This window comes from Mastigoproctus giganteus, chromosome 9 (assembly GCF_048544385.1).
Source record: "Mastigoproctus giganteus isolate SK-2022 chromosome 9, ASM4854438v1, whole genome shotgun sequence".
NCBI classification, from domain to species: Eukaryota; Metazoa; Arthropoda; class Arachnida; order Uropygi; family Thelyphonidae; genus Mastigoproctus; species Mastigoproctus giganteus.
The window spans coordinates 76,593,023-76,620,771 of record NC_143583.1 but is presented as its reverse complement, the minus strand read 5'-3'; the positions used below and the strand labels follow the sequence as shown (position 1 = coordinate 76,620,771).

Sequence of the window (27,749 nt, the reverse complement as noted above, 5' to 3'; positions counted from 1 at the left end):
CTGTGGCCATAATGCACCTCCAAAGGTTTTTGCAGTACTCTGATCCAAGCCCTAGGCGGGATTCAAACCCGTGACCTTTGGGTTGCCAGGCAGGCACTTTACCCACCCGGCTAGCCCGGTCGGCACCCACATCTTGTAAACTTATATAAAAAACAGTTATGAACTATGCTGATATGACAAGGATCAGCTGAGCTGACTGGACAAACCGACTAAAAAGGAAGGCACATATACTTATCTGCAAGGCAGTCTTCACAGTCATTACTTAAGGTGCAGGCATATAGTATTACAGGGCCACTCTAGACAAATAAAAGTAAACTGGAGTCCATACAAAAGATTATAATCTAAACTATCACAAGGGCATGCTGTACTAGCAGTACACCTGCTCTACATGGCCTGGCAGAGGTACTGCTATTAGGCTTAGAATAATTAAAAAAAAAGGCCTCAATTATAGCCTGAAGAAATAAATCCCAACTGGCATCTTAGGGATCGCAGTAAACACTGAGGCTAACAAAACAGGAGAAGAAAAAGATGCTTTGGCACAGTTGATGGGAATAGAACCTAAAGGGGGAAGTCACTAGGAGGTTGCCCTAGGTAACCCTAGTTTCTCCCCAAATCACCTCTCTGGTATGCCCCAGGCACTGTGCCACATTTTTGCTAATAGGGCATGTCTCTCTGAATGCAAAGTTTTGCCAATTGGGTTTCACCTAGGATCCAAAATGTACCTGTGGAGTTGATGAGATTGGGCATATTTCCTTTATGACAACCAAAATTACCCCCCCCCCAGATGTAGACTTATGTCCAAGGTTGGATAAATAAACCACTGGTCTTTGCAAGTACTCATCTCTGATGAAATGCATTACCTGGCCTTCTCTGTGAGTTTGCTCAAAGTTTTTCGGATCAGGAGAAGCAACCATGCTAAACCAACATGGACTGTGACACCCCTACTTAGACAGGGACACCTACCAAAGTAGACAATCCCAAATGAGACTCTCCTGTTGGAATGTGTTTCCCACCTCGTCAGAATGTATATGAAATATTTTTGTTGTTATTAGTAGTATGTACGTTTATGTGTATTATATTTATGACCCTTTATGTTTTATGTATACCTATATTTGTTATGAATGAGTATATGTTATTGAATGAATGGATAAAGTTTATAATTGGGTTTAAATGTGTCAATATCTACGTGTGTTCTAGTTACATGTGGGTTTGTTCTGCTGTGGCAGAGTTCTGATGGACTTGGCAATGGGCAGAGAATTGGAAGTATAATCATATAAAGATACTAAGTCTGAATGTCAGTCAACCCTGGTTGGAGCTCTCTGTTGCTAGTTTTGCTAGACATGATTGGACACATATCTATGTGTATGTTTGGTAGAAAATTTCACCCTAACTTTGGTTGAGGCTCTCTGTCACATCTGCATGCTGGACATGATCAGTGGCTTCTCTGTGTGCATATCTGATGGAAAATTGACTACCCCCACATGCTTCTCCATTCTGTGTATGGGTGAATAGCCAAGAATGTGAAATAGCTGGAGCTGAACCCCATTGATCTTAGCTATGGGCAAAGGTTTGCATGAATAGTTGTATGAATGACAGGTATACACAGGGCCGCATTTACCATAAGGCGCAAGCTGGGGGCCTCACTTTAAAACTGGGCACCTCTGTAGCCAGGTGGGCAGCAGGAGCAGCAGTGCGTAGCACACGCTTCTTGGTTAGACTGGGGTTCTAGCCTGTGACCACCAAATACGGAGGATGCAGAAAGGTCAGGGAATGACCATCGTATATCCCGGAGTAATATGGCCTTAGTTGCTAATGCTCCTAAAAACCAAATAACAAACAACTTTAAAACCTAACTCCTTACAAACAACTATATAAAAATCAGTCTAGTTATAGTTGCAAAATAAAATACTTATTTTTAAATATTAAATTCATAATATAAAAACTAAGAGACCCCTGAAAAATTTGTGAGGCCTCCCACCTCCATTTGAAATATTGTTTTATCACATGGTCGTAAAGATCAAAGTTAACCGTCGTTCGTACGCATGCGTAACGACTGAGAGTTTAGTTACAATTAATATTTGGTTAGTGTTTGTATACCAGTATACAAGAATCTATATATCTAATTATATGGTTAAAGTAGCTGTTGAAGTCGGTAAGAATATATTTTTCAATAAATTTATTATTGTTATTTTAACAAAACTAAGATTTTTTTTTTTTTTTTGTACAGAAAAATACTATTCTTTCTCTTTTTATATTTTTTAGCTTTTAATGTAATTATTTTTAATTTGAATTGGTTTCTTGATCTTTTCGTGTAATTTTTATAGTGAGCACTAAATTTTTGAGTTTTTAGATCTATACTTATTTCTTTATAATTGTATGTAACAGTAATATAGTATGTAAAAGTAATTATATGTAACATATAAAGAAATAAATATAGATCTAAAACTCAAGAATTTAGTACTGATTATAAAAATTATTTTTAATATTTTGGATTTAATAAATATTTATTTCGCTTTTAATAGTATAACACACGTAACGATGCCAAGAAAGTTTGAATCCGGAGCTAATAAAAGAAAACAACTCAGAGAAAAGGCAAAACAGCTAAATAGTCAAAAGGGGACAATTTTGTCTTTCTTACATCCTTCTGAAAATGAAGAAAATGAAGATTTTCATAGAACTGAAGAAGTACATCAAATTACTTGAAATGAAAGTGAAACATTGTTATCGGCATCAGGAGATGAAAATGAAGAACATCAAAATAATGTGCACAATATAGTAGTAAAAGAAGTAAATGAAACAAATCAACAGAATTTTGAAGAAAATTTGCAATTGAAGTCTGTACTTACCAGAAAGCAGTTATCTCTTATCCTACTGATATAGCAGTGTGGCCAATTAGTATTGATGAAAAATTTATCGAGCATATTTTAATAAATATGCCTCAGAATGTTGGTAAAATCGAAAATTTTTAAAAAAATATACAGAACGCAATAGAATATATGTCAGAAATTGTTGTTGTTGTATGTTTTACGGCGCAACAGCAGCTATAGGCCATTATGCGCCAATGTCAGAAATGTAAACGAATCACATTTTTACTGTAAAAAGACGAATGGTACAAAGGAGAAATGAGAGTGGCTAATTTTTTCTGAAACGAGCAAATGAATTTACTGCTTTGTTTGCAAATTGTTTTCTAAGTCAAATAATAACTGAATGAAGGGTTTTAATGACTAGAGAAATATAACACAAACTTTATGTGATCACGAGCGTTCTGCTGAGCACATACGAGCGATGTGCACATATCGCAAAAGAAAGTCAAGTTCTTCAAATAGTCGTATTGATTCTGAATTGACGAAACAAATACGATCTGAAGAAAATTATTGGAGAGAGGTTTTAAAAAGAATAATAGCTACTGTTAAGTTACTGAGTAAATTGGGACTATCGTTTAGAGGCAATACAAATGATATTTTTTCTGATTCTTGCGGAAATTATTTCTCGTGTCAAAATTATTTAAGTGAATTTAATGATTTTTTAAAACATCACATTAAAATGTACACCAACTGTGGTTCTGGCAGATCAAATTATCTTTCTTACCACACTTGTGATGAATTTATAGAGTTAATAGCTAATAAAACAAGAGAAATATTAATATCAGAAATTAAGGAAGCTGCTTATTTTGCAGTAACAGTCGACTCAGCATCAGACATCGACCAACTAGCTATTATAATTAGGTACGTTACAGCAAATTCTGACATTAGAGAAACATTTATTGGGTTCATCAGTATTACACAACATAATTCATTATATTTAGAAGAGGTAGTATTAAAAAAATTAGAAGAATTATCTTCGTATATAAAAATGTGCAGAGGACAAAACTATGATAACGCTGCCAATATGAAAGGCGGCTATACAGGTTTTCGACCTTTTTTTAATAACGGCACCCCTAAGTAATTTATTTTATTTTGTGGCACCCCTATTCAATTTTCTGTCTGTTAGATCCAATTCTCTGTGTGTGTATATATATATATATATAATATTAAAAAAATATGTTATATGATAGTTATTACAATAATATAACTATAAACAAAATTACAATTCATAATACAAATTATATACAGTAATACCCCGACTTACGCTACCCCGACTTATGCGAACTCGGAGTTACGCGGTTCTTGATTTTTTCGTTTGGCAACGCTGCCGCCCACTATCTTCAAGGTCGTTTTTCATATGTTATCGATATACGGTGCGACGGCGGAGATTGAGAGCGAAAGATGAACAAAATTCAACTTTGCTGCTTTTATGTTTTTTATATTAGTGAAGGGGAAACACATTTCACCATAATAACGCAAAAACCAACACAATTCCAGCTATCGGTATAATCGCAAATGCAATTAGATCGAGTTTACTACCAGTTTATAACAGATTTCACTAGCAGAAACGCAACTGGATTTTTATTGTTTTATGGTAGTAACCCCTAGAAATGTGAGGTGTTAATAGTGTATCTCTGCCTTTATGGTGTTGTTTATTCAGTTGCTACATGCGCGCAGCTTTGTTTATGCGTATCAAGCGTGCCTCCTCGTTTTGTAATTGTGCTTTATTCCCTAAAAATGAGTAAAATACTTAATTAAAAGGTGTGAAAAGGAAGCGTCCTGGTGAAGACACTGCAGATTCAGAGAGAAAAAGAAAAGCAATTATCGATAAACAGAGGCGGACTGGATCAAAAATTCTTACCCGGGAAAATTTATAGTGGCCTCACACTATGGTTTATGGCCAAAATCACACTGGCCCACCGGGGTTTCCCCGGTAAGGCTTATGGCCAGTCCGCCTCTGTTGATAGAGGAAAAAATATGAAATTGTGAAACGCTTTGAGCGAAATGAAAGACCATGTGATATTGCACATGCTACAGGCCTAAATGAAGCAACGGCGAAAAGCACATGACAATTGCAAACTTGACAGGTTGAAAATTGAAAAGGGCTCAATTGTAAAGGGCTTAAAAATTTTAGAAAACATAGACTCCAACGAAGAACGCGTTATAGCTACAAAGCAAGGAATAAAAAAATTATTAGCTTGCTACTAAGAAATTCTGCGTGAAAAAAAGAACGCGCTGTGTCGTCAGACGAATTTGTTAGATTTTATGAAGCCATCGACATCGAAATAACTTTTTAACGTAAGTCATTTGTTTTTTTAATACATATTTTGTATTAATATGTATAAAGAACTGCAATTTTATTAATATTTTTCTTCTAAACTAGTGTTTTTGTTAGTCCTTGGTCCCAATTAAGCAAAATTTATATGTATTTATATGCAAAGTTGTACCCGACTTACGCGAATTCGACTTACGCGATTTTCGTCGGACCCACCTATCGCGTAACTTCGGGGTATTACTGTATATTTAGAAGTTATAGTATGTCTTAAAGTAATGGATGGAAGTTTATTTTAACAATCAGCCACCCACTGGCCGAAGCTAAACTTCTGCGCATCCTTCTTCAATTTGAATTTGTCTCATGATCTCTAGTCTGAGCAAGAGGAAGAATCCCATCAGTATTGAAATTGCTAAATTCATTCAAAGCCCCACTTTTTAGGTACATAGTCTCCAGATGCTGCAATTTGCAAAACTAAAGCCTTTCTTGGTAAGAGTACCCCTTTATTCTCCTCACCAATCTCATTGCCCTTCTCTGTACCAATTCTAGCAGCCCTACATCCTTCCTAAATTGTGGCCTCCAGATCTGTGTGCAGTACTCAAGATGTGGCCAGACAATTGCTTCATACAATGGAATAATCATCTCCTTATCCTTGTGAGAAAAATTCTTGCATATCATTGACAAAACCCCATGAACTATCCAGGCAACCTGTCTGCACTGATCAGAGAACTTCATATCTGACTGCACAATTACCCTCAGGTCATTTATTTTCTACTACCCTGAATATAGTAACACACAGTTTGTACATTAATTTGAGATTACTGCTACCCATTTGCAGTACCTTAAACTTGTTAATGTTAAACTTTGGTTGCCATTTCTCAACCATCCTTCCTCAGTTTGAATTTGTCCTCTCATGTGCATAGTCTGAACGAGAGGAAGAAATAAAAAAGCTATTCAAAGCCTTAAACACCTCAATCAGATCACCACACAAATGCCTAAATTCAAAGTAATTGGATAGATCTTGTCTACTCCAGATGCATTTTTTACATTTAACTCCAATGATTTTTCTTCCACTTTCCTCTCAGTTAGCTCCCTGTTAGAATTTGATAAATATCTGGAATCACCTTCCCTAAAGAATTCCTCTTATGATTGTAGATTCAAAATACTAATTCAGTTTGTCAGCAACTTGAGTAGGATCATCAACAGTTAAACATCAATATCAAGTCAACCAATATGATTCAACCCATTCCTTCTGGTGCTTACTTGTGTAAAGAAGTCTTTGCTGTTTTTCTTTGCACCCTTTGCTGAAAACTTTTCATAATTTGTCTCAGCTTGCTTAACTGCCATTATGATTTGATTGCAGACTAGTTTCTGTCTATTGTAGGCTTCTTTATCCCCTGATAATTTATATGCCTCCCATGCATTTCTTTTCTGCCACAAATTGCATTAGTTCATTATGGTGGCAGGAGTTTGGACATTCTCAAACCTGTAGAAGAATGGCTGTCTATATTAGCTGTGCATTATTTTCATATACCCATACGTATGACCACACAGCAAAGATACCTAAGTACTAGTAAAGAGCACTGTGCATGTTCTAGAGATTGAATACTCTGGAAGAAGGAAAAAAAACACATTTAGCATTACAGAAATGACTACATTACTTATCAAGAAGTAAAAAAAAATCCACACGAGCTCTGACTTATCAGAAGCCAATTTTTGTTGCAGTCGCTTAGGCAAATACCAGTTGCTGTACAAACAGTTACCTCTGTTGGTATAGCAACTGGTTACAAGTTAGGTACATTATGGCCTATGTTGCACTCATGCTAAAACTTCTACAGCAACTTCAACGATAACCAAAAGTAAGTATATAAAGTTTTTTCAACTTTTGGCTTCATAAGGTTCTGGTACAAAATCCAGAAATATAGCTGGTAGGTTGTTGTTGTTGTTATTTGGTTTTTAGGAGCATTAGCAACTAAGGCCATATTGCTCCGGGATATGCGGTGGTCATTCCCTGACCTTTCCGCATCCTCCGTGTTTGGTGGTGACCGGAGCTGGTAGGTAATTTCAGACTTAGACTTATTTATCCATAAAGTGGGTCCAGCAAAAAAAAAAAAAAAAAAAAAAAGGCAACAAATAGTTTAAAATGGTGCACCTTATTATTAAAAAATTATATTAATTTTTTTCTTTATTCTGACACTGTTTTAGATAATAAGAAGAAATATGTTTGTTTCCATTATGATCAAGGATAGCAGTCATCATACTGTATGAACGTAGCAGTCATCATACTGCCATGTTCATACATAAGACTGAAATAAATTAGCAAAAAACTTTCAAAGATCCTGCCCTCTTACCTTCAGAAATTTTTAGTAACAACTTAGCAATATGATAGATATTTTTAGATTACCTTGACACCTTAAATTTTATTTCATAACTCGAATATGGGAGTTGATAAGTCCAAAGTTACAGGAGTGCCATACTCAAGGATTAGAGTTCAGTTCTTTAGGATCATTGAACATTTTCTGCATGTTAATCAAAAAATATAGCATAACTATTTGGTTTTTAACTATTTGAGCTTATTGTGTTAATTTTTGCAACTGTTAAATTTCAATTTAACATGATAATTAAATATATATATTTTTTCCTCTGCAGATAAGAATTGGATACATCCACCAGATGCATTACAGGGAGCACATGTAGCTTATTTAGTAAAAGTAAGGATGGCTATTGTTTTATTACTTAATTTTCTTTTTAAATTAATCATCAGGAATTATTAATATAAATTGTTAATGATGTTTGCCATTTCATTAGCTAAATAATTTTATCCTTACTGCTACCCATATGCAGTACCTTACACTTGTTAATGTTAAACTTTGGTTGCAATTTCTCAACCATCCTTCCTCAGTTTGAATTTGTCCTCTCATGTGCATAGTCTGAATGAGACTATTCACATGAGATGACAGTTAGCTTTATAGTATAGTCGAAGATAGGAAAGCATGCATGTGCAAGTAAGCATTGAGTGGGAGCAAATTTGAACACTGCTAAGTAGACTCGTATTTCCTAAAAATTGGTTTCTGTTATCTATTTGCTTAAAATTAATAGTTAATGAAGTTATCTAATTAATTGGTGACAGAATTTCTTACTCAGCTATAGAAATTTCTCAAAAACATGAGTGAAAGTAGGAGCGAATTCTGTCGCCATTGTTCATGGCATCAATATAAGAATGATATAGACACTACTTAATATTCTTTTATATAATTCTGTAGAAGTATAATTAATATTGTCCATTTACCTACCAGAATACTAGACAATTGTAACCACACAGCAAACACTCTTGGTCTTTTTCTCACAAACAACCCTTCTAAATACATGGTTGAGGTGATTGGTTCTCTAGTCACCTCAGATCACAACTTGGTGGGTGATGGTCTCTTCTCCAGTGGAGCCTTTTTCTTGTGGCAGTTCTCAACCTAGTATTATTTGGCATTACAAGAATGCAATGGGGTGACCTATGAGATTTCTTTTCTTGCAGGTCATCGAGAAACCCTCTGCAACCCATTTCCTTGGAAAAAGAGTCATTGACAATAGCTACTTCCTGTGCCATCAGCACTTTCTACACTTTGGGGATGCTGCTATGTTGTATCATGCATGAGTCAGTCTTTAGCACTGAACTGAACAGCTGAATGCATAATGAGTCCCTCTGCTATTAGTCTAATACTAATTTCCCATATATCAAATGGGCAAAATAATGACCGCAAGCATCTGCCGCTTCGTTGATGAACATCCAGGCACACTTTTTTGCGATACCATGAAGAATTTCACAAATAATAATTACAAAAAGCATTAAGATAATTATTTTTTAAGGTAAATTCATCTGGAATGTTTTTATTTATTTCAAAGATTGTTTGAAAACTGGATTGAGAGAGAGAGAGAGAGAGAGAGAGAGAGAGAGAGAGAATCTTTAATGCCCTTCACGGCCAAAAAGCCAGGGGTTTACACTTTTACAGCCTCCCGAAACTTCCGGGAAACTCGAACAATTATTTACAAAAAAAAGTAATTTTACAAAAGTTTGATTGAGCTGACTTAACATCGAGATAAGAGCACCAGCTCAATCAGACAGAAACAGATGCAAGGTACACATCAGTCATTGCTGATTAGTCCTGCTAGTCATAATTTTTTTCCGGTAAGTCCGGTCAACAGCGAATTTGTTCAGGTCGGCGTCAAGTGCCTGGGTTTGCTTGAGCATTTGCTGAGGGAGGAACCTGTCCGAGAGATGGAGTCGTGCTGAATGCGAGTAGAGCTCAGGATTGGCCCTAAGGGCAGCAGGGGGGGGATCCTCCAGCCACAGGTATCCCAGAATAAAGGTGTTGCGATTATGCCTGTTATCATCTTGACTGTTGCTAGGAGGCGTTGGTGGTCGACTAAGGTGGGAAGCCGTGGAATCCCGAGAGAGTTGGCAAGCTGCGTGGTACGAATCAGAGCTGGAAGGTTGTGCTTCCTGTTGGCCCACTTTAGGAGCCAGAATTCTGTGGCAAAGAGTGGTTTCTTTATTGACGGTGCTGCTGACGCCCAAATTTCAGCAGCATAGAGTAAAGGTGGAAAGATGATTGTTCTTATGTACCTCACGGTTGTCTTTATCTCTGATATGAAGGAAATGCTGTTTTGCTATCCACCGGAGTCTTGAAGCACGTGTGAGGAGCATGTCTATGTGGGCGTTGAATCGAAGTTTGGAGTCGAATACAACGCCCAGATCACGATGACTGGACACAATTGGGATGAGAGTGTTGCCGACTGAAGGCTGGAGAGAAGGAGTTTGCTTCAATGAATACACCATGAATTCGGACTTAGCAGGATTGATCTTGAGCCCAAACTGGCAGAGGTAAGATGTGACTGCAGCGAGAGTGTTGTTAATTTCTGTTTTTACCAGATCGAGGCCTTGACCAGGGATGATGGGAGTGAGTATCTTGATATCATCTGCATAGCTCAGTAGACATCGAGAATGTGCAACCAGTGGGAAGATAATAGATGAGAACAGAAGGCCGGAAAGGACCCCTCCTTGTGGGACTCCTGCTGTGACGGATCTAGTAAGGGTGCGATCTCCTGTATGAAGCTTTATAACTCTGTTATTCAGAAGAGAGGAGAGAAAGCATAATATGTTCCCTGTGATCTGGAAGTGGCATTCCAGGAGAGTGAGTAGTTGGTTTACTTGGACGGCATCAAATGCAGCCTCAATGTCTAAGTAAGTAACAGCTAGTTCGTGCCTTTTCTCGAATGCTGACAAGATAGTATTCGTGGTGGCTAGCAGATTGGTGATCGTTGATCTGTTTGGAAGGGAGTAGTGAATTTGGGCTGGATTACTGGGCAAGATCTGCTTGGTGAGGATGGGGAGTAAGGTCTTCTCCAGGAGCTTCAGCAGGCTGGAGGAGTTGGAGATGGGTCGGAAGTGTTTAGGTTTCGATGGCGACTGAACTTTGGCTAAAGGTTTGATGAGATAGTTTGTCCATTGCTGTGGGAAAATCTGGTTCGAGAGTAACTGGTTGAAGATAATTAAAAGTGGCTGAATAATGTATGGACTTAGGCATTTGAGCATGAATTGGGGAACTCCATCATCACCAGTGGTTGACGAGGCGGGTAGAGAATTGATGGCGACGATCAGCTGTTGTTTTGTGATCTGAATGGTGTTCAACACTTCTTGCTGGGTTGGCTCTGTTAGTAGAGCCAGATCTGAGTTTGGCATAGGATTACGATTAAATCTTGTGACGAAATCGAGCCACGATTCAGGATCAAGTTGCAAAGGAAAATGAAGGTTCACTTTCTTGTATGGAATTTTTCCTTTAGCCAGATCTCGGTTGACGTATAATTTGATTGCCTCAGATTTCAGGCGATTAAATTGAGCCCGTGCCCTTAAATAAACGATGCGATCATTGACATTTTGCGACTGTTTCCATGTGCGATGGAGCTGGAAACTCATTTTGAGTTCTGAATTCCACCAAAGTCTTGTATATGGACTGATTGTGATTTTTTTAGAGGCGGCATATTTGGCAACCGTGTTGATCCAGTTTGTGAGAATGTTCACAGCTAGCTCAGGGTCACAAGTCTTTAAGGTCACCCAGGGAATGAGAGAGGCGGCTCTGATGCACTTATCTACATCAAGTAAGTTGGGACTAGTGATGTCAACCTTTTTTGTTGTATTTCTGGCTTCTAATTTGGGGGCTGGCAGATATGCAGTCACATGTATTGGGACATGATCAGAGTCAAATGACGTTTCTGCAATGTAATCAAGGGTGCAAGGGATAGAGGCTAGAACTAGATCTAAGAGGTTATTCCCCCTGGTTGGACCTTCATTAATAAGTTGTAGATCAGCACATCTCAAGTGTGCCAGAAGATCCTTTTTCAGATTAGATAGCTGAGGAGGTAAATTGAAATCACCACAAGCTAAGTGAGAAGCTGTGGGATGCAGCTGATTGATTATCCAGTTGGAAACTTCAAGGATGATTTGCTTTGAAGGTGTTGGAGGTATGTACACCACACAGATGTCAAACGTCACGAAGTTGTATCCTAACGTAACGAGGATTGCTTCATAGTTAGGGGAGTTACTGGATTTATTATCCAATAGCTTGAAAGCAGATTTCTTGTAAAATATTGCGACGCCTCCACCCTTGCGTGCAATCCGAGATGTGAATACGACCCCATAATTAGCGTGGGCAGCTGCCGCTAGGAATTCTTGATCATCATTGAGCCAGGTTTCGGTGATGGCGAGCAGGTCAAAATATTCGGGGAGCAGAATTTGCTCCATAGTGTCAAGCTTGTTCCTAAGACTACGCACATTCTGATAAAAGATGGTGCAGGCAGGTACTCTAGGTACTTTGATACGGACGGGTGGTCTCTGACATGGCACTACCTGATTCAGCGGGGTGTATCTAGGACTGATGAGCACAGGGATCGGCATATTGGTGTTATGCGTCTGTGGTTCTGGTTGCGGTAACGAGATCTGGGATTGCTATGAATCAGGGTACCATTGGTGGGAGTCCTTTCCATTACTTCTATATCGCTGCCCTTTATGCCCGAGATATGGCATAACAAGAGCTCCAGCAGGCCAGATTTCAGGATTGAAGAGTGCTTCAAAATCTGCATCAGCTACATCGATCTTAAAGGAGGCGTAGGTGGGATATTTCGTGGATTCTTGGTGACTCTACCATTCATTTTGAACGCAGCAAGAAGGTTTTCCACATCATCAGCTGTGGTAGCAGGGGAGAGCCTACTAATGAAGACATTACGCATCCGCTTGTCCATCATTCGAGTGTTCACAATTTACATCTTGCTGAAGTGCAAATTGCTTCCAATAACTTTAAGATTGGGGCTCAGTTCCTTAAGAGTTGGATTACGGGTCAGTGTTTGTTCTTTTGTTCGTTGGCTTGCAATCATTGCATATGTTGTAGTATCTCTATGGGTCTTTACATTACATACAATCGTAGTCCCTGTATAATGGTTGCCTCTCACGTTGTTTGAGGCTGAGCCACAATTGCGATGTACTTCAGCAGCCAAAACATTATCCAGTTTCGAGCGCGAGGACCCCGTATGTGAGTTTTGTGATCGCGAATAGGTGCAATTTGGCAGGTTCTGCTCCTGATGACTTCTTTGGATGTTCTGTGAGGCAGTATTTCCTGAGTATCCGTTGGCATCTGCTGTGATTTCAGCATATACTGGTCTAGTGCTGCATTCAGGGCACACAACTTCAGACTCACATATTGTAGGAATGGGGGATGGAGAGGGGTCATGTGGTAATAAAGGGGTGGTTTGGGTAGGAGCTTTCTGTTTCGCGTGGAAGTGTTCGTCCGGAGGATGCTGCTCGTGATGGTTAGTTTGAACAGCAAGATCACAAACAGATTGCTTCAGGTCATCAAAGTTTTTCCCCAACACCTCCAATGTTTTGTGTATGCATTCATTGTGTTCTCGTAGTCGCTTGTTTTCAAGCAGTAGGTCTGCGAGGATATTATGGATTGGGGATAGCTTTATACATAGAGGTGTCTCGATATTTGTGAGGAGCGAGACCAAGAGTGGACTTTGTTCGAGTGATGTTTGATTAACTATTGCGGAGATCTCTGTTGATGGGGTGTTATCCTGTTGGGAGCTACTAGATTTTTGCATGATGAGATCTGAAAGGCCATTTTGTTCTGCCTGTAATGAGTCGGGTCAATTCCACATGTGCATCTGACGATCTTAGTTTTTCCGTGTCTACCTCAGGTTCGGGTTGCTTAACTTATTTAAAGGGATATTCTTGCTTACCAAGGAAAGTTTACAGATCCTTTGAAAAGTCACTTTTCTCTGGCTTGGTTAAAAGTGATTGATGTGGCAGTTTTTCTTTGCCTTTTTTTTTTTTTTTTTTTTTTTTTGTAAGAGTGATGTGTGATGCTGGTCAGTCTGGATTTTTTTCTGCACAGGATGTTCTTTTTATAAACAGCACAAAAACAATACTGCCACCCATAGTTGAAATATTTTCACTCTGGATCTGTGATCCATGATTACATAAGTTTAGTAACAGATTTGATTTTTGGTGTTTTGAACAAAAGCTCCAGCTGTCTATTTGTAACTTTTTTATAGCAAAATTGAACTCATGTTATACATTCAAATACATTGAAAGAATGTCCTTCTATCTAACATAATTGATGACATGAGAATTAAAGCAAAACACACTGTTGAAGTGTTTTTCCATGCTAATGCATTGTAATATTGTGATGTTTTTAATGACTGAAATCACATTTCTGAGTCTAAGAAATGTTATTTCAGTCATTGAAAGCTGATCATATTAATACATTTGCAAATGCATATTATCCGATGTCTACTAATGACTATACAACTTGTTTTTGTCTGTGAGGTTCCTTAAAAGTACGCTGTTAATGTCAGTTATCCTCCATGTGTATCACGAAAAATCCAAGGTGTGCAACAAAAATTTAACGCATTCAATGGCCACTGTCATGTTTTGCTGATTTTTGGCTCTTGCTCTTGTAGCACATGCTCATCATAATACAGTGCCTCATTGAATATATTTTAAAGTAGTCATGGATAATTCTGGAGATCATAGATGGCTGTTGCTGTATTTCCTAGAGCTACTACTGTGTCTGTGTTCCTGGAATTTTTTTCCCTTTATAATATTAGTGTTGCACAGTGAAAAACATAAATTTAGGATCCATCAGTGAGCTTCCTACAGTTGCAGTAGAAGAAATATGAGACTGTGCCAACAGTTGTACTGAAATGTTCTTGATTTTGTGTTTTAATTCTATTTACAATGGACAAATTTGTCATAAAGAAAAAGAAATTAGATAATCAGTGCTAAAAGAAGTCCAGCAGTATTCTTTGATTAGTTCTTTGTCTATTTCTGTGATGGAATATGAGTGGCTAGGTACACTACAGTTCATTCTGCAGAACTGCAGAGTGGATCCAACAATCTAATCTTTTCAGCAATACACTAAATCTTAGTTTTGTGTCCTTCTTAAAGTTAAAAAAGGAAGAACTTATCTAGTTATATCTTGTGATACAATATTTAAACAGAAATATATCTTTATCAGTGTTTTGACTTTCCATGGAAGAGTTTGTACATTAAATTGAGATAAACAGTAAACATGAGTGTATCCTTTTTCATTATTTTATTTAAAATTACTTTGTAATGTATTTTTAAAACCTTAAAAGAGAACTGAATAAGAACACAAGCATAGCCAATCTTGTTCATCATACTGAATACATTATTGTAAACAACTTTCACATGGGAGTGAAATATTTCTGATATTTCTATCTCAGTCTGAGTTCATGCAAACAGAATTGTGGACATTGAAAAACTTTTTGTAGTATAAATTAGAGCAGTATACTTATGCACATTTTTATTTGTTATTGTCCTTAAAAAAAAAATTATACTCAGTATAGAGTGGACGACAAAAAAACTGCATCACCTTAAAAAAAGTAACATTTGTAGTGAAATGTATAAGATATTGTTTGATTACAGTCATTTTGTATGTCTCAAAGCAAAGGTATTGTATCAGATAACCCTTCTATTACATCAGCCAGTGATCACAAGGTATTGCATCAGCCGTTTCTATCAATACGGCTTTGGAAGGATATACACACTCATTAGTATCCTGTGTTCAGTTGACACCAAGAAAAAAAAGTGTAGCTGTTGCTCTATTCAGGAATGGCTTTCTGCACATGCTATCGCTAATAAAATAGGCTGCCACCAGTCAACAGTATCCCAGGTGCTGAAATTAAAGTGTAAAACTGATCATGTGAAGAGAAGACCTGGATCAGGCTGTAAGAGAGTAACTACGCCTTCCCAAGATCGATATTTGAAACGTCTATGTCTTTGTAATTGCCATTCTAGTGCTCTTGATCTAAAACTAGACTTTAAGATAGCGTCACTTGCTGAAACAAGTGCACGAACTATCCAAAGATGGCTTTCGGAATGTGGTCTGCATGCCTATCGGCCCAAGAAGAAGCCTTTGTTGACCCAACAAATGAGGAAGAAGCGACTTGCTTGGACTAAAATGCATGTTTCATGGACAAAAGAGCAATGAGACACCGTCATCTTTTCTGACAAATCTAAATTCAACCTGCATGGCTCGGATGGGAAGCAATATGTCAGAAGACGAAAATCGGAGGCATACCATCCTGACTGCATAACACCAACTGTAAAGTTCCCTGCCAGTCAGATGGTCTGGAGATGCATAACAAGCAAAGGGGTGGGGCGAATTGAGTTTATTAACAGAACAATGAATGCAGAAACCTGCACTGCTATCTTGGAGGAGTGCCTGAAACCTGTTGTTAGGGATCACCACACAGACGTCTAAAATTACATTTCTCAGTAGGACTAGGCACCTTACCACACAGCAAAATTGGTAAATTTTATGTTATTTAGATTTAATGATAAGTTTGTCTTGTCTCACAAGGCTTAAAACATACTTACACTAATGTTTTCCCTCGTTTTTCTTCCTTAAGGTGTAGTCATAGCTCAGAAATGCTGGGCCAGCAACAGTCCACATTTGAACCCTATTGAAAATTGCTGGTACATAATGTCATCTAAAATTGCTCAGAAAAAGCCAACAAGTAAGATTCAACTGCAGGAGAGCATTGTAAGGGTGTGGTACCATGAAATTGGGAAACTGTATATCCAGAAGTTGATTAAAGCTGTAATTGCAGCTCGAGGAGGATCAACAAAATATTGAGGACTTATTTTGCTGATTTACAATACATAATACTATTACGTTAACTTGTCATTTCATTTTGTACATGTAAATGCAATAAAATGCATGTTTGGTTGTCATGATTGCCATTTGCATGATTTCTCATATTTCCATTAATTTACCCTTTGGGAAGATATTTATGGCAATTAGGTATATCAGGTGGAGTCTTTTTATTGGATTTCATTCACAGAGTTATACATGGTGTCTCAAAAATACACGGCATAACTTCAGGAATGAATTCCTCGTAAGTAGACAATAAAAATATTTTATATCAACATAGTTCTGGAAATGCTTGGTTTCCAAGTTTTGAAAGTCTGTCTATGACTGTTCACATCACCTTATAGTAATTGTTCAAAATGTCCACCTTCTGCCTGAATACAGGTCTCACATTGGCGTCTCATGGACTTGCGAAGATGATGCCAAAATCCTGGCATGTTTCGGTCTCATAACCTGCCACAATTCGATTGCGGAGAGTTTCCACATCAGCTACCAGAGTCGAATACACCAATGACTTTAATTGGCCCCACAAGAAGAAATCTAGTGGGTTTAAATCAGATGAGCTTGGAGGCCAGGCAGTTGGTCCACCTCTACCTATCCACCAACCAGGAAACCTTCGATTCAGGTAATTGCAGGCTAGGAGGCTGAAACATGCGGGAGCGCCATCGTGCACGAAGTGTGCTTGTTGACAAATGATCAGTGGCATATCGTCCAAGAAATCAGGCATGTTGTTTTCCAGAAAGTTTCTGTACGCCTGCCCTGTGAGTTTGTTTGGAAGTACATGGGGCCCAAATAACTTATCACCAAAAACACCCACCCAGATGTTGAGGCTGAACTGCTGTTGGTGATGTGATGGAAGAATTGCATGTGGGTTGGTTTTCCTCAGCCCATACATGCTGATTGTGAAAGTTTGGGATTCTGTGTCGTATGAACTGTGCTTCATCTGTGAATATCACTAAGGCAGGAAAGTGAGGAGTTGTACTACACTGCTGCAAGAACTACTGGCAGAACATTACTCACGCAGGGTAATCTGCTGGTGACAAGGGCTGTACCCATTGCAGATGGTAAGGATACAGTTGGTGTTCTCGCAACACTCTCCAAATAGTCAAACGTTGAACAGCCAATTGCATTGCTATTCTGCGTGTGCTGATTCCAGGAGTGGCATACACAACATCCAAAATCTCCTCCTCTACTTCAGGAGTCGTAGATCTTGGTTGTCCTCTGTCAGCAGCACGAAGTATAAAGGTCCCATGTTCACAAAGGTGGCGATGGAAACCTCAAACATTTTCCTGTCTGGACATCTTCGTTCTGGAACCTTTCGTGGTACAAACGACGAGCCTCCAGAGCATTGCCGTCCGCCAAACCGTACATAAAGTGCATATCCACTTGCTCCTGATTGAGTACATGTTCGGAATGGAAAACCACCAGATTCTGTCATACCTTGTGATATAATGGAACTGAATGAGTTTGCCAAAGAATTTCTTCTAAAAAGAGGGACAAAAAACAAAAGAAATGGGCAATTCAACATCATTGTGGAAGTGTCACCCAGAATTTAGAAAAACCTACAAGGACAGCAAAGAGTCTACGCTGGCTGGACCAGCCATAAATTCAGGGAATTATTTCCTGTACAGCAGTGCTTTAACTGTCATAAATGTGGCCATACTGCCAGAGACTGCAGTCAGAATTCCCCTGGCTGTGGCCACTGTGCAGTCACTGGCCATGATAAGAACTGCCAAAATAAAAATCAGCAGCCAAAATGTGCTACCTGTAAAGCAGCATGGCTGACTGACTATGCACATAGTATCAGGGATGATAAATGCCCCTGTTATAAAAATAAACGGTAAAATTTATACAATCTAGGACCAACTGTGAGCCAGACTGAAAACATAAATGTGACTAGGGCTCTAAATCTTGTCCAGTCGAATGCTCAAAGAGCAAGAGCTGTTGTAAATCAGATCAAACTCAAATTGGAAGAAAATAATATAGATATCTTGGTGCTCCAAAAGCCCTACACACATATGGGTAGGGTTCAAGGATACCCAAGAGGCTATAAAATAATAGAATACACCTCAGGTGTCCCTTCTACAGCAATAGTAGTTAAAAATACTGACCTTACAGTCACAAAGGTGGGTCACCTCTGCTCCCCAGTGGGAGTGTGTGTGCCCATATCACCAGTGCTGTAGGACAGTTTTACCTTATTTCACTATATTCCAGACCAGAGGAAGATATAAACCCAACCATTGAATACCTACAAGTAGTCACAAACTTGCTACCTACTGCAAATATCATAGTGTGTGCTGATGTCAACTGCCGGTCCACCTTATTGCATAGCCGTACGGAAGACAGAGCAGGCACACACAATGGCCAGATACTTTCAGACTATATAGCCACCTTACCCTTTCGAGTGCTAAACCAACCAAATAACTTCCCAACTTTTAGCAGTACCATGTGGGAGAGTGACATTGATGGTACTCTTGCCACCAATTCAATAGCTTATAAAATCAGACTGGTGTGTCCAGCCAGCCTGGACCACATCAGATCACAGAGCCATTTCCTTCAAACTAAACAGGCAATTACAAACAACCCAACACTCCCTGTTGGATATCAAAAGGTATAACCTTAAAAAGGCAAACTGCCAGATTTTTGCAGAACATACAGTAGCTGAGCTGCAAAAACAGGAAAATGATTGGTCTAGATCAGGCAACTGTAGCCCGGACGAGCAAACAATGACTATGACAAACATTTTAACAAAAACAGCAACCCTGTCTATCCCATGGAAAAAACCAAGGAAGCATACAGTATTTAAATTCTATACGTGGGACCAATTGATGATGTTATCAACAGCAAATTTAAACTGGGAAGCATTCAAAGAATTAATCTTGGAAGCTACTAGGCTTTACATACCAACTAGGAAATATTGTTCAAGGTTTAGGCCTAAATGGATGTCAGATGAACTAATCAGACATATGGCAGAGAAGAAAAATGCATGGGATACATAAAAATTAATGGGTGACATGGAAGCTTATGACAGATATAAGCTGGTCTGTAATCAAGTCACAAAAGAGATTAGGAAGGCAAAGACAGATTATGATAAATCCTTGGCAAAGGATGCAAAGAAAAACAACAAAGAGTTCTTTAACTATGTAAACTTTTAGAAGCAGAGGGATGAATCAGATTGGTCCACTGGATATTGATGATTCAACTGTTGATGATCCTGCTCAGGTGGCTAACGAACTAAACGAGTATTTTGCATCTACATTCACACATGAGGAGTTATTCAGGAAGGGGAATGCCAAAGATGAAGTAAACTCTGTCAGTGAGCTAGATGATTTTGTAATAACTGAGAGGAAAGTGGAGGAGAAATTGTTGAGGATAAACATAAAAAAAGGCACCTGGGGCGGATGGGATCTATCCAGTTATATTAAAGGAGGCAGCAAAGGAAGTAAGAAAACTCTTAGCCATAATTTTGAGAGCTTCTTTGGACTCGGGGGAGGTACCCATAGACTGGAGATGTGCAAATGTGACCCCAATTCACAAAGGAGGATCAAAGGGAGACACAGGTAATTACAAACCCTGTTAGTTTAACTTCTATTCCAGGGAAATTAATGGAGGCACTGGTTAAAGAAACATTGCAGGATCATCTAGACAAGACTTCAGTTACAGCTCGGACACAGCATGGGTTTGTTAAGGGGAAGTCTTGTCTGACCAATTTGATTGGATACTATGATGTAGTCACAAAGGAACTGAATGCAAAGAATAATTTTGATATCATATATTTGGATCTTAGAAAGTTTTTGATACTGTTGCACATGGAAGACTGTTGCACAAATTGGAGCAGTGTGGAATTGGAGGAAAATTGCTGCTATGGATAAAGGGATGGTTGAGTGGGAGAAGACAGAGAGTGGTAATCAATGGACACTGCTCATCGTGGACTAATGTTATTAGTGGAGTCCCTCAGGGTTCAGTGCTGGTTCCGTTGTTGTTTTCTGTATTTATAAATGATATTGATGATGATATATCAAGCTTAATGTCCAAGTTTGCCGACGATATGAAGGTTGGCAGGGTTGTTAAGGACACTAATGACAGTACACTGCTGCAACAGGATCTAGAAACGTTGAGCAGATGGGCTGAGAGGTGGCAAATGAAGTTTAACATTGACAAATGTAAAGTACTACATGTGGGAAGCAGTAATGCCAGAGTGACGTATGAACTCGGTGGTACTACACTGACAGTGGTAGAGAAGAAAAAGGAACTTGGGGGTAATTGTGCAGGCAGATATGAAGTTTTCTGAGTAGTGCAGACGGTCTGCAAGAGTAGCTCATGGTGTCTTGTCAATGATATTCAGGAATGTTTCTAGCAGGGATAAGGAGGTGATTATCCCCATGTATGGTACAAAGGGTTGCTCTTATGAAGAAATGCTTAAGGAGTTTAGTAAATAAATTTGATGAATTTGAGGTATTGCTCAAAACATCAAAGGCAGATATTGTTGGGATATCAGAGACGCGGTGTCACACAGATATAAGGGATGCAGAACTGCAATTTGGGGACAACGTCTACAGAAAGGATAGACAGGATAGGAAGGGGGGAGGGGTTATGCTATTAGTTAAGAAACACATAAAAACCAAGGAAGTGAAGCCAGTCGACATCGCTGTACAGTGCAGTGTTGAGTCAGTTTGGTGTGACATAAGCATTGGGAGATCAAAATTGAGAATAGGAGTGTGCTATAGGCCTAATGACTCTGATGAGTATAATAAGGAACTGTACAGGGAAATAGAGTGGGCCAGTAAATCAGAGAGTCTTATAATGGGAGATTTTAATTTCCCAGATATTGACTGGAATTTGGGAGCTGGTTACTCACACACTAGCAGGGCTTTTGTGGATTTATTGGATGATTGTTTTCTACATCAGCATGTTTGGGAGGCAACTAGAGGGAGTAATACTCTTGACTTGATTATCAGCAGTGATTCTTCATGCATTAAGAATCTTCAGATATATGAACCACTAGGTGGCAGTGATCACAGTGTGCTGAAGTGGGATTTACTCAAAGAGGTAACTACCATTAGGGGTAAAGGGAAGGGTTATTGCTTCCGTAAAGGTGACTACGATGGACTGAGACAGTATTTAAATTCTATACAGTGGGACCAACTGATGATGTTACCAACAGCAAATTCAAAATGGGAAGCATTCAAAGAACTTACCTTGGAAGCTACTAGGCTTTACATACCAACTAAGAAATATTGTTCAAGGTTTAGGCCAAAATGGATGTCAGATGAACTAATGAGGCATATGGCAGAGAAGAAAAATGCATGGGATACTTACAAATTAACACATGACACAGAAGCCTATGATAGATACAAGTTGATATGCAACCAAGTTACAAAGGAGGTTAGGCAGGCGAAGGCAGATTACGAGAAATCTTTGGCAAGGGATGCAAAGAAAAACAGCAAAGAGTTCTTTACTTATGTAAACTCTAGAAGGAAGGGGATGAATCAGATTGGTCCACTTGATATTGATGGGTCAACTGTTGATGATCCTGCTCAGGTAGCTAACAAACTAAATGAATATTTTGCATCGACATTCACACATGAGGAGTTATTCAGCAAGGGGAATGCCAGAGGTGTATTCAACTCTAGCAGTAAGCTGCAGAATCTTGAAATAACTGGGAGTAAAGTAGAGGAGAAACTGTTGAAGATAAACACAAGAAAGGCACCCGGGGTGGATGGGATCTATCCAGTTATATTAAAGGAGGCAGCAAAGGAAGTAAGCAACCCTTAGCCATAATTATGAGAGCTTCCTTGGACTCAGGGGAGGTACCCATAGACTGGAAATGTGCAAATGTGACCCAATTCACAAAGGAGGATCAAAGGCTGACACAAGTAATTATAGACCTGTGAGCTTAACTTCTGTTCCAGGAAAATTAATGGAGGCACTGGTTAAAGAAGCACTGGAGGATCATTTAGACAAGACTTCAGTTATAGCTCAGACACAGCATGGTTTTGTTAAGGGGAAGTCTTGCCTGACCAACTTGATTGGATACTATGATGCAGTCACAAAAGAACTGGATGCAGGGAATGACTTTGATATTATATACTTGGATCTTAGAAAGGCTTTTGATACTGTTGCACATGGAAGACTGCTACACAAATTGGAGCAGTGCGACATTGGAGGCAAATTGCTGCTATGGATAAAGGGGTGGTTGAGGGGGAGAAGACAGAGAGTGGTAATCAATGGACACTGCTCATCGTGGACTAGTGTTATTAGTGGAGTCCCTCAGGGCTCAGTGTTGGGTCCATTATTGTTTTCTGTATTTATAAATGATATTGATGATGGTATATCAAGCTTAATGTCCAAGTTTGCAGATGATACAAAGGTTGGCAGGGTTGTCAAGGACAGTACTGACACTATGCTGCTGCAACAGGATCTGGAAAGGTTGAGCAGATGGGCTGAGAGGTGGCAAATGAAGTTTAACATTGACAAATGTACTACACATGGGAAACAGCAACCCCAGAGCAACGTATCAACTCTGTGGTACTACACTGACAGTGGTAGAGAATGAAAGGGATTTGGGGGTGGTTGTGCAGGCAGATATGAAGTTCTCTGAGCAGTGCAGACGGGCTGCAAGAGTAGCTCATGGAGTATTGTCAATGATATACAGGAATTTTTCCAGCAGAGATGAGGAGGTGATTATTCCATTGTATAAGGCAATGGTCAGGCCACACCTAGAGTACTGTATACAGGTCTGGAAGCCTCATTTCAAGAAGGATGTAGAGCTGCTGGAACGAGTACAGAGAAGGGCAACAAGATTAGTGAATGGAACAAAGGGGTGCTCTTACGAAGAAAGGCTTATGTTTTGCAAATTACAGTGTCTGGAGACTAGGCACCAGCGAGGTGATCTGATAGAGGTGTATAAAGCCTTGAATGGTTTAAGCATGCTCAATGCTGATGGGATTCTTCCTCTAGCTCAGAAAAATCACCTGAGAGGGCATAAATTCAAATTGAGGAAAGACAGATGTAGGATAGACGTGCGGAAATTTGCCTTTAGCCAGCGGGTGGTTGGTTGGTGGAACAGACTCCCATCCCTTGTGGTGGAGGTTGATAGCCTAAATGGGTTTAAGGCTCAGCTGGACAGGTATTTTGAACGAACAGAGGGGTGAAGTGGAAGTGGGTTTTTTTTTTTTTTTTTGGCTGATGCTGCATAAGCTTGCTTTCTTGCATCAAATGCCTCTACTAATGCTAATGCTAAAAAGTTTTGCAAATTACAGTGTCTGGAGACTAGGCACCTGCGAGGTGATCTGATTGAGGTGGATAAAGCCTTGAATGGTTTGAGCATGCTCAATGCTGACGGGATTCTTCCTCTTGCTCAGAATAATTGCCTGAGAGGGCATAAATTCAAATTGTGGAAAGTCAGTTGTAGGATAGATGTGCGGAACTTTAGCCAGCAGGTGGCTGATTGCTGGAACAAACTTCCATCTGTCATTGTAGAAGTTGATAGCTTAAACAGACTCAAGGTAGAACTAGACAAACATTTGGAGTGAGTGAATAGGTGAAATAAGAAGTGGGTGGGTGTGGTTTTTTTTTTTTTTTTTTTTGGCTGATGCTGTATAAGCTTGCTTTCTTGCATCATGTGCCCTTGCTAATGCCCTTTTTTTTAATTTTTATTATTCTGTTTTGTTTTATCTATAATTATTTTTCATTGCCCAGTGTTAAACTCTTCACTCTTTCTTGGAAGAATCTTGAATCTCCAACAAAAATCTTATGATGATATCTGTGGTAGGCTAACTCCACACATAGCAGATAAAGATAAATTCATTGTCTTTTTTCGTATAGTAAGTGAAAACGAATAGGGATAAAAAAATTTTAAAACTTCATATGAACATATCAAAACTGTCAGAGTAGGTATTTCATTTCAAATTGTTTTGATAAATCTTTCTATATGTTTATACATATATTTTTGTGAACTTATGAAGATATTAAAATTCTTAAATTTTTTTAAATATATATAGTTTTTAGGAAAAACTGATGCTGAACAACCTAAAGGTATAGAGGTAGTTAAAGAAGGTATCAGAAAATTAAAAGTAAGTAAATAATTATATATGCTAAACGACTTTTTTTCTTTTTTCTTTTTTTTTTTTGTTGTTGTTGTTGTTACAGAAATGGATAAGACAGATTACTAAAGGGTTTCCTGTTTGGAAGTATTGTGATAAATAATGGCCATAATTAAATGCAGTTTAATTATGGCCTTTATACACAGGCCATAATTAAACTACATCACTTTGAAGGTGTACAGACTGAAAATGGCCAGTTGCACAGAGCTGTAATTTAAATATGATAGTCAAGTGCAGTATATCGAAAAGAATGACATTAAAAAAAAAAAAAAAGAATTCTTCCAGGGTAAAATAGTACTATGTTTTGCCCTGGTGAACAGTTTTTCAACGTGTTTATTCAGATTGCAAATGATACCTGTGTGCAGTGTTAATGTTTATCAACTCTTTATTGTTATGGCTGCTGATATCAGCTGGAATTGTAGAACTGTGTTACGAGTAGTCACTTATACTATTTTCTTTGGAATGTTCCCAGAATACCTTCTGTCTTGCATTTTCCAGGGATTTATTGTTGTCTTAGTACTCCACTCTGCATGAAAACTAGTGTGCCCATGCACTCTGTCTTGAGATTAGCATTAGCATTAGTAGAGGCATTTGATGCAAGAAAGCAAGCTTATGCAGCATCAGCCAAAAAAAAAAAAAAAAAAACCCCACTTCCACTTTACCCCTCTGTTCGTTCAAAATACCTGTCCAGCTGAGCCTTAAACTTATTTAGGCTATCAACCTCCACCACAAGGGATGGAAGTCTGTTCCACCAACCAACCACCCGCTGGCTAAAGGCAAATTTCCGCACGTCTATCCTACATCTGTCTTTCCTCAATTTGAATTTATGCCCTCTCAGGTGATTTTTCTGAGCTAGAGGAAGAATCCCATCAGCATTGAGCATGCTTAAACCATTTAAGGCTTTATACACCTCTATCAGATCACCTCGCTGGTGCCTAGTCTCCAGACACTGTAATTTGCAAAACTTAAGCCTTTCTTCATAAGAGCACCCCTTTGTTCCATTCACTAATCTTGTTGCCCTTCTCTGTACTCGTTCCAGCAGCTCTACATCCTTCTTGAAATGAGGCCTCCAGACCTGTATACAGTACTCTAGGTGTGGCCTGACCATTGCCTTATACAATGGAATAATCACCTCCTTATCCCTGCTGGAAAAATTCCTGTATATCATTGACAATACTCCATGAGCTACTCTTGCAGCCCGTCTGCACTGCTCAGAGAACTTCATATCTGCCTGCACAACCACCCCCAAGTCCCTTTCATTCTCTATCACTGTCAGTGTAGTACCACAGAGTTGATAGTTGCTCTGGGGTTGCTGTTTCCCATGTGTAGTACTTTACATTTGTCAACGTTAAACTTCATTTGCCACCTCTCAGCCCATCTGCTCAACCTTTCCAGATCCTGTTGCAGCAGCATAGTGTCAGTAGTGTTCTTGACAACCCTGCCAACCTTTGTATCGTCTGTAAACTTGGACATTAAGCCCGATATACCATCATCAATGTCATTTATAAATACAGAAAACAATAATGGACCCAACACTGAGCCCTGAGGGACTCCACTAATAACATCAGTCCACGATGAGCAGTGTCCATTGATTACCACTCTCTGTCTTCTCCCCCTCAACCACCCCTTTATCCATAGCAGCAATTTTCCTCCAATGTCACACTGCTCCAATTTGTATAGCAGTCTTCCATGTGCAACAGTATCGAAAGCCTTTCTAAGATCCAAGTATATATAATATCAAAGTTATTCCCTGCATCCAGTTCTTTTGTGACTGCATCATAGTATCCAATCAAGTTGGTCAGGCAAGACTTCCCCTTAACAAAACCATGCTGTGTCTGAGCTATAACTGAAGTCTTGTCTAAATGATCCTCCAGTGCTTCTTTAACCAGTGCCTCCATTAATTTTCCTGGAACAGAAGTTAAGCTCACAGGTCTATAATTACTTGTGTCAGCCTTTGATCCTCCTTTGTGAATTGGGGTCACATTTGCACATTTCCAGTCTATGGGTACCTCCCCTCAGTCCAAGGAAGCTCTCATAATTATGGCTAAGGGTTTGCTTACTTCCTTTGCTGCCTCCTTTAATATAACTGGATAGATCCCATCCACCCCGGGTGCCTTTCTTGTGTTTATCTTCAACAGTTTCTCCTCCACTTTACTCCCAGTTATTTCAAGATTCTGTAGCTTACTGCTAGAGTTGAATACACCTCTGGCATTCCCCTCGCTGAATAACTCCTCATGTGTGAATGTCGATGCAAAATATTCATTTAGTTTGTTAGCTACCTGAGCAGGATCATCAACACTTGACCCATCAATATCAAGTGGACCAATCTGATTCATCCCCTTCCTTCTAGAGTTTACATAAGTAAAGAACTCTTTGCTGTTTTTCTTTGCATCCCTTGCCAAGGATTTCTCGTAATCTGCCTTCGCCTGCCTAACCTCCTTTGTAACTTGGTTGCATATCAACTTGTATCTATCATAGGCTTCTGTGTCATGTGTTAATTTGTATGTATCCCATGCATTTTTCTTCTCTGCCATATGCCTCATTAGTTCATCTTACATCCATTTTGGCCTAAACCTTGAACAATATTTCTTAGTTGGTATGTAAAGCCTAGTAGCTTCCAAGATAAGTTCTTTGAATGCTTCCCATTTTGAATTTGCTGTTGGTAACATCATCAGTTGGTCCCAGATTTGGGAAGAACATACTGGGTGAGCAGTTTGTGGTATCATAGGCTAGTCATGGCACATATTATGGGAGGTTCAACCACTTGGTTTAATCTTCTTTATGAATATTGCTGTAATCAGTGAAGCATTGTTTCACTGTTGTCAGTGTAATTCTGCTGCATGTGAAGAATGCAATGGAATTGCTTCGACAATGCTGAATGTGATATTACTCTGATATTTTCTGACAGCTGTGTGCATTTACACTATGGTTCACTTAAAAGTACATCTCATTGATAGAAAACTTCTAAGGCCAATTATCATCATCGATCTTTATCATAGCTACGATGGAGGTCAATACACACGCGTGCGCACACATAATGTAATGTAATATTAAATGTTTATACGCAAACTGGCCAAAAAAACGGGAACTTTTATTCAATATTGAGTTAGACTACCTTTGTTTTGAATAATGTAAGTGTGCAGTGTAGCATGGATTCCATAAGGTATTTTAGTGCATTTTGGTTTAACTGTAACCATTCTCCAGCAAAATATCGCACATCTACAAAAAAGTTGAAGGAAGAGGGCTTCATGGCTAAATAGCTCTCTCCAGCATAATCCACACACTCTGA

The 27,749-nt window shown here is 38.9% G+C and overlaps 1 protein-coding gene across 4 annotated transcripts in view; it reads left to right on the top strand.

Moving 5' to 3' along the window:
- The window catches only part of LOC150080468 (PTB domain-containing engulfment adapter protein 1-like), a 247,292-nt gene that overhangs the window by 136,097 nt on the left and 83,446 nt on the right, over positions 1 to 27,749 (top strand). For all 4 annotated transcript variants that reach the window (XM_090382028.1, XM_090382025.1, XM_090382027.1 and 1 more), the window contains 2 exons: positions 7,786 to 7,847; positions 24,359 to 24,430. In XM_090382028.1, coding sequence (XP_090238154.1) covers positions 7,786 to 7,847; positions 24,359 to 24,430 — 134 coding nt within the window. The remainder of the gene's footprint in view (positions 1 to 7,785; positions 7,848 to 24,358; positions 24,431 to 27,749) is intronic.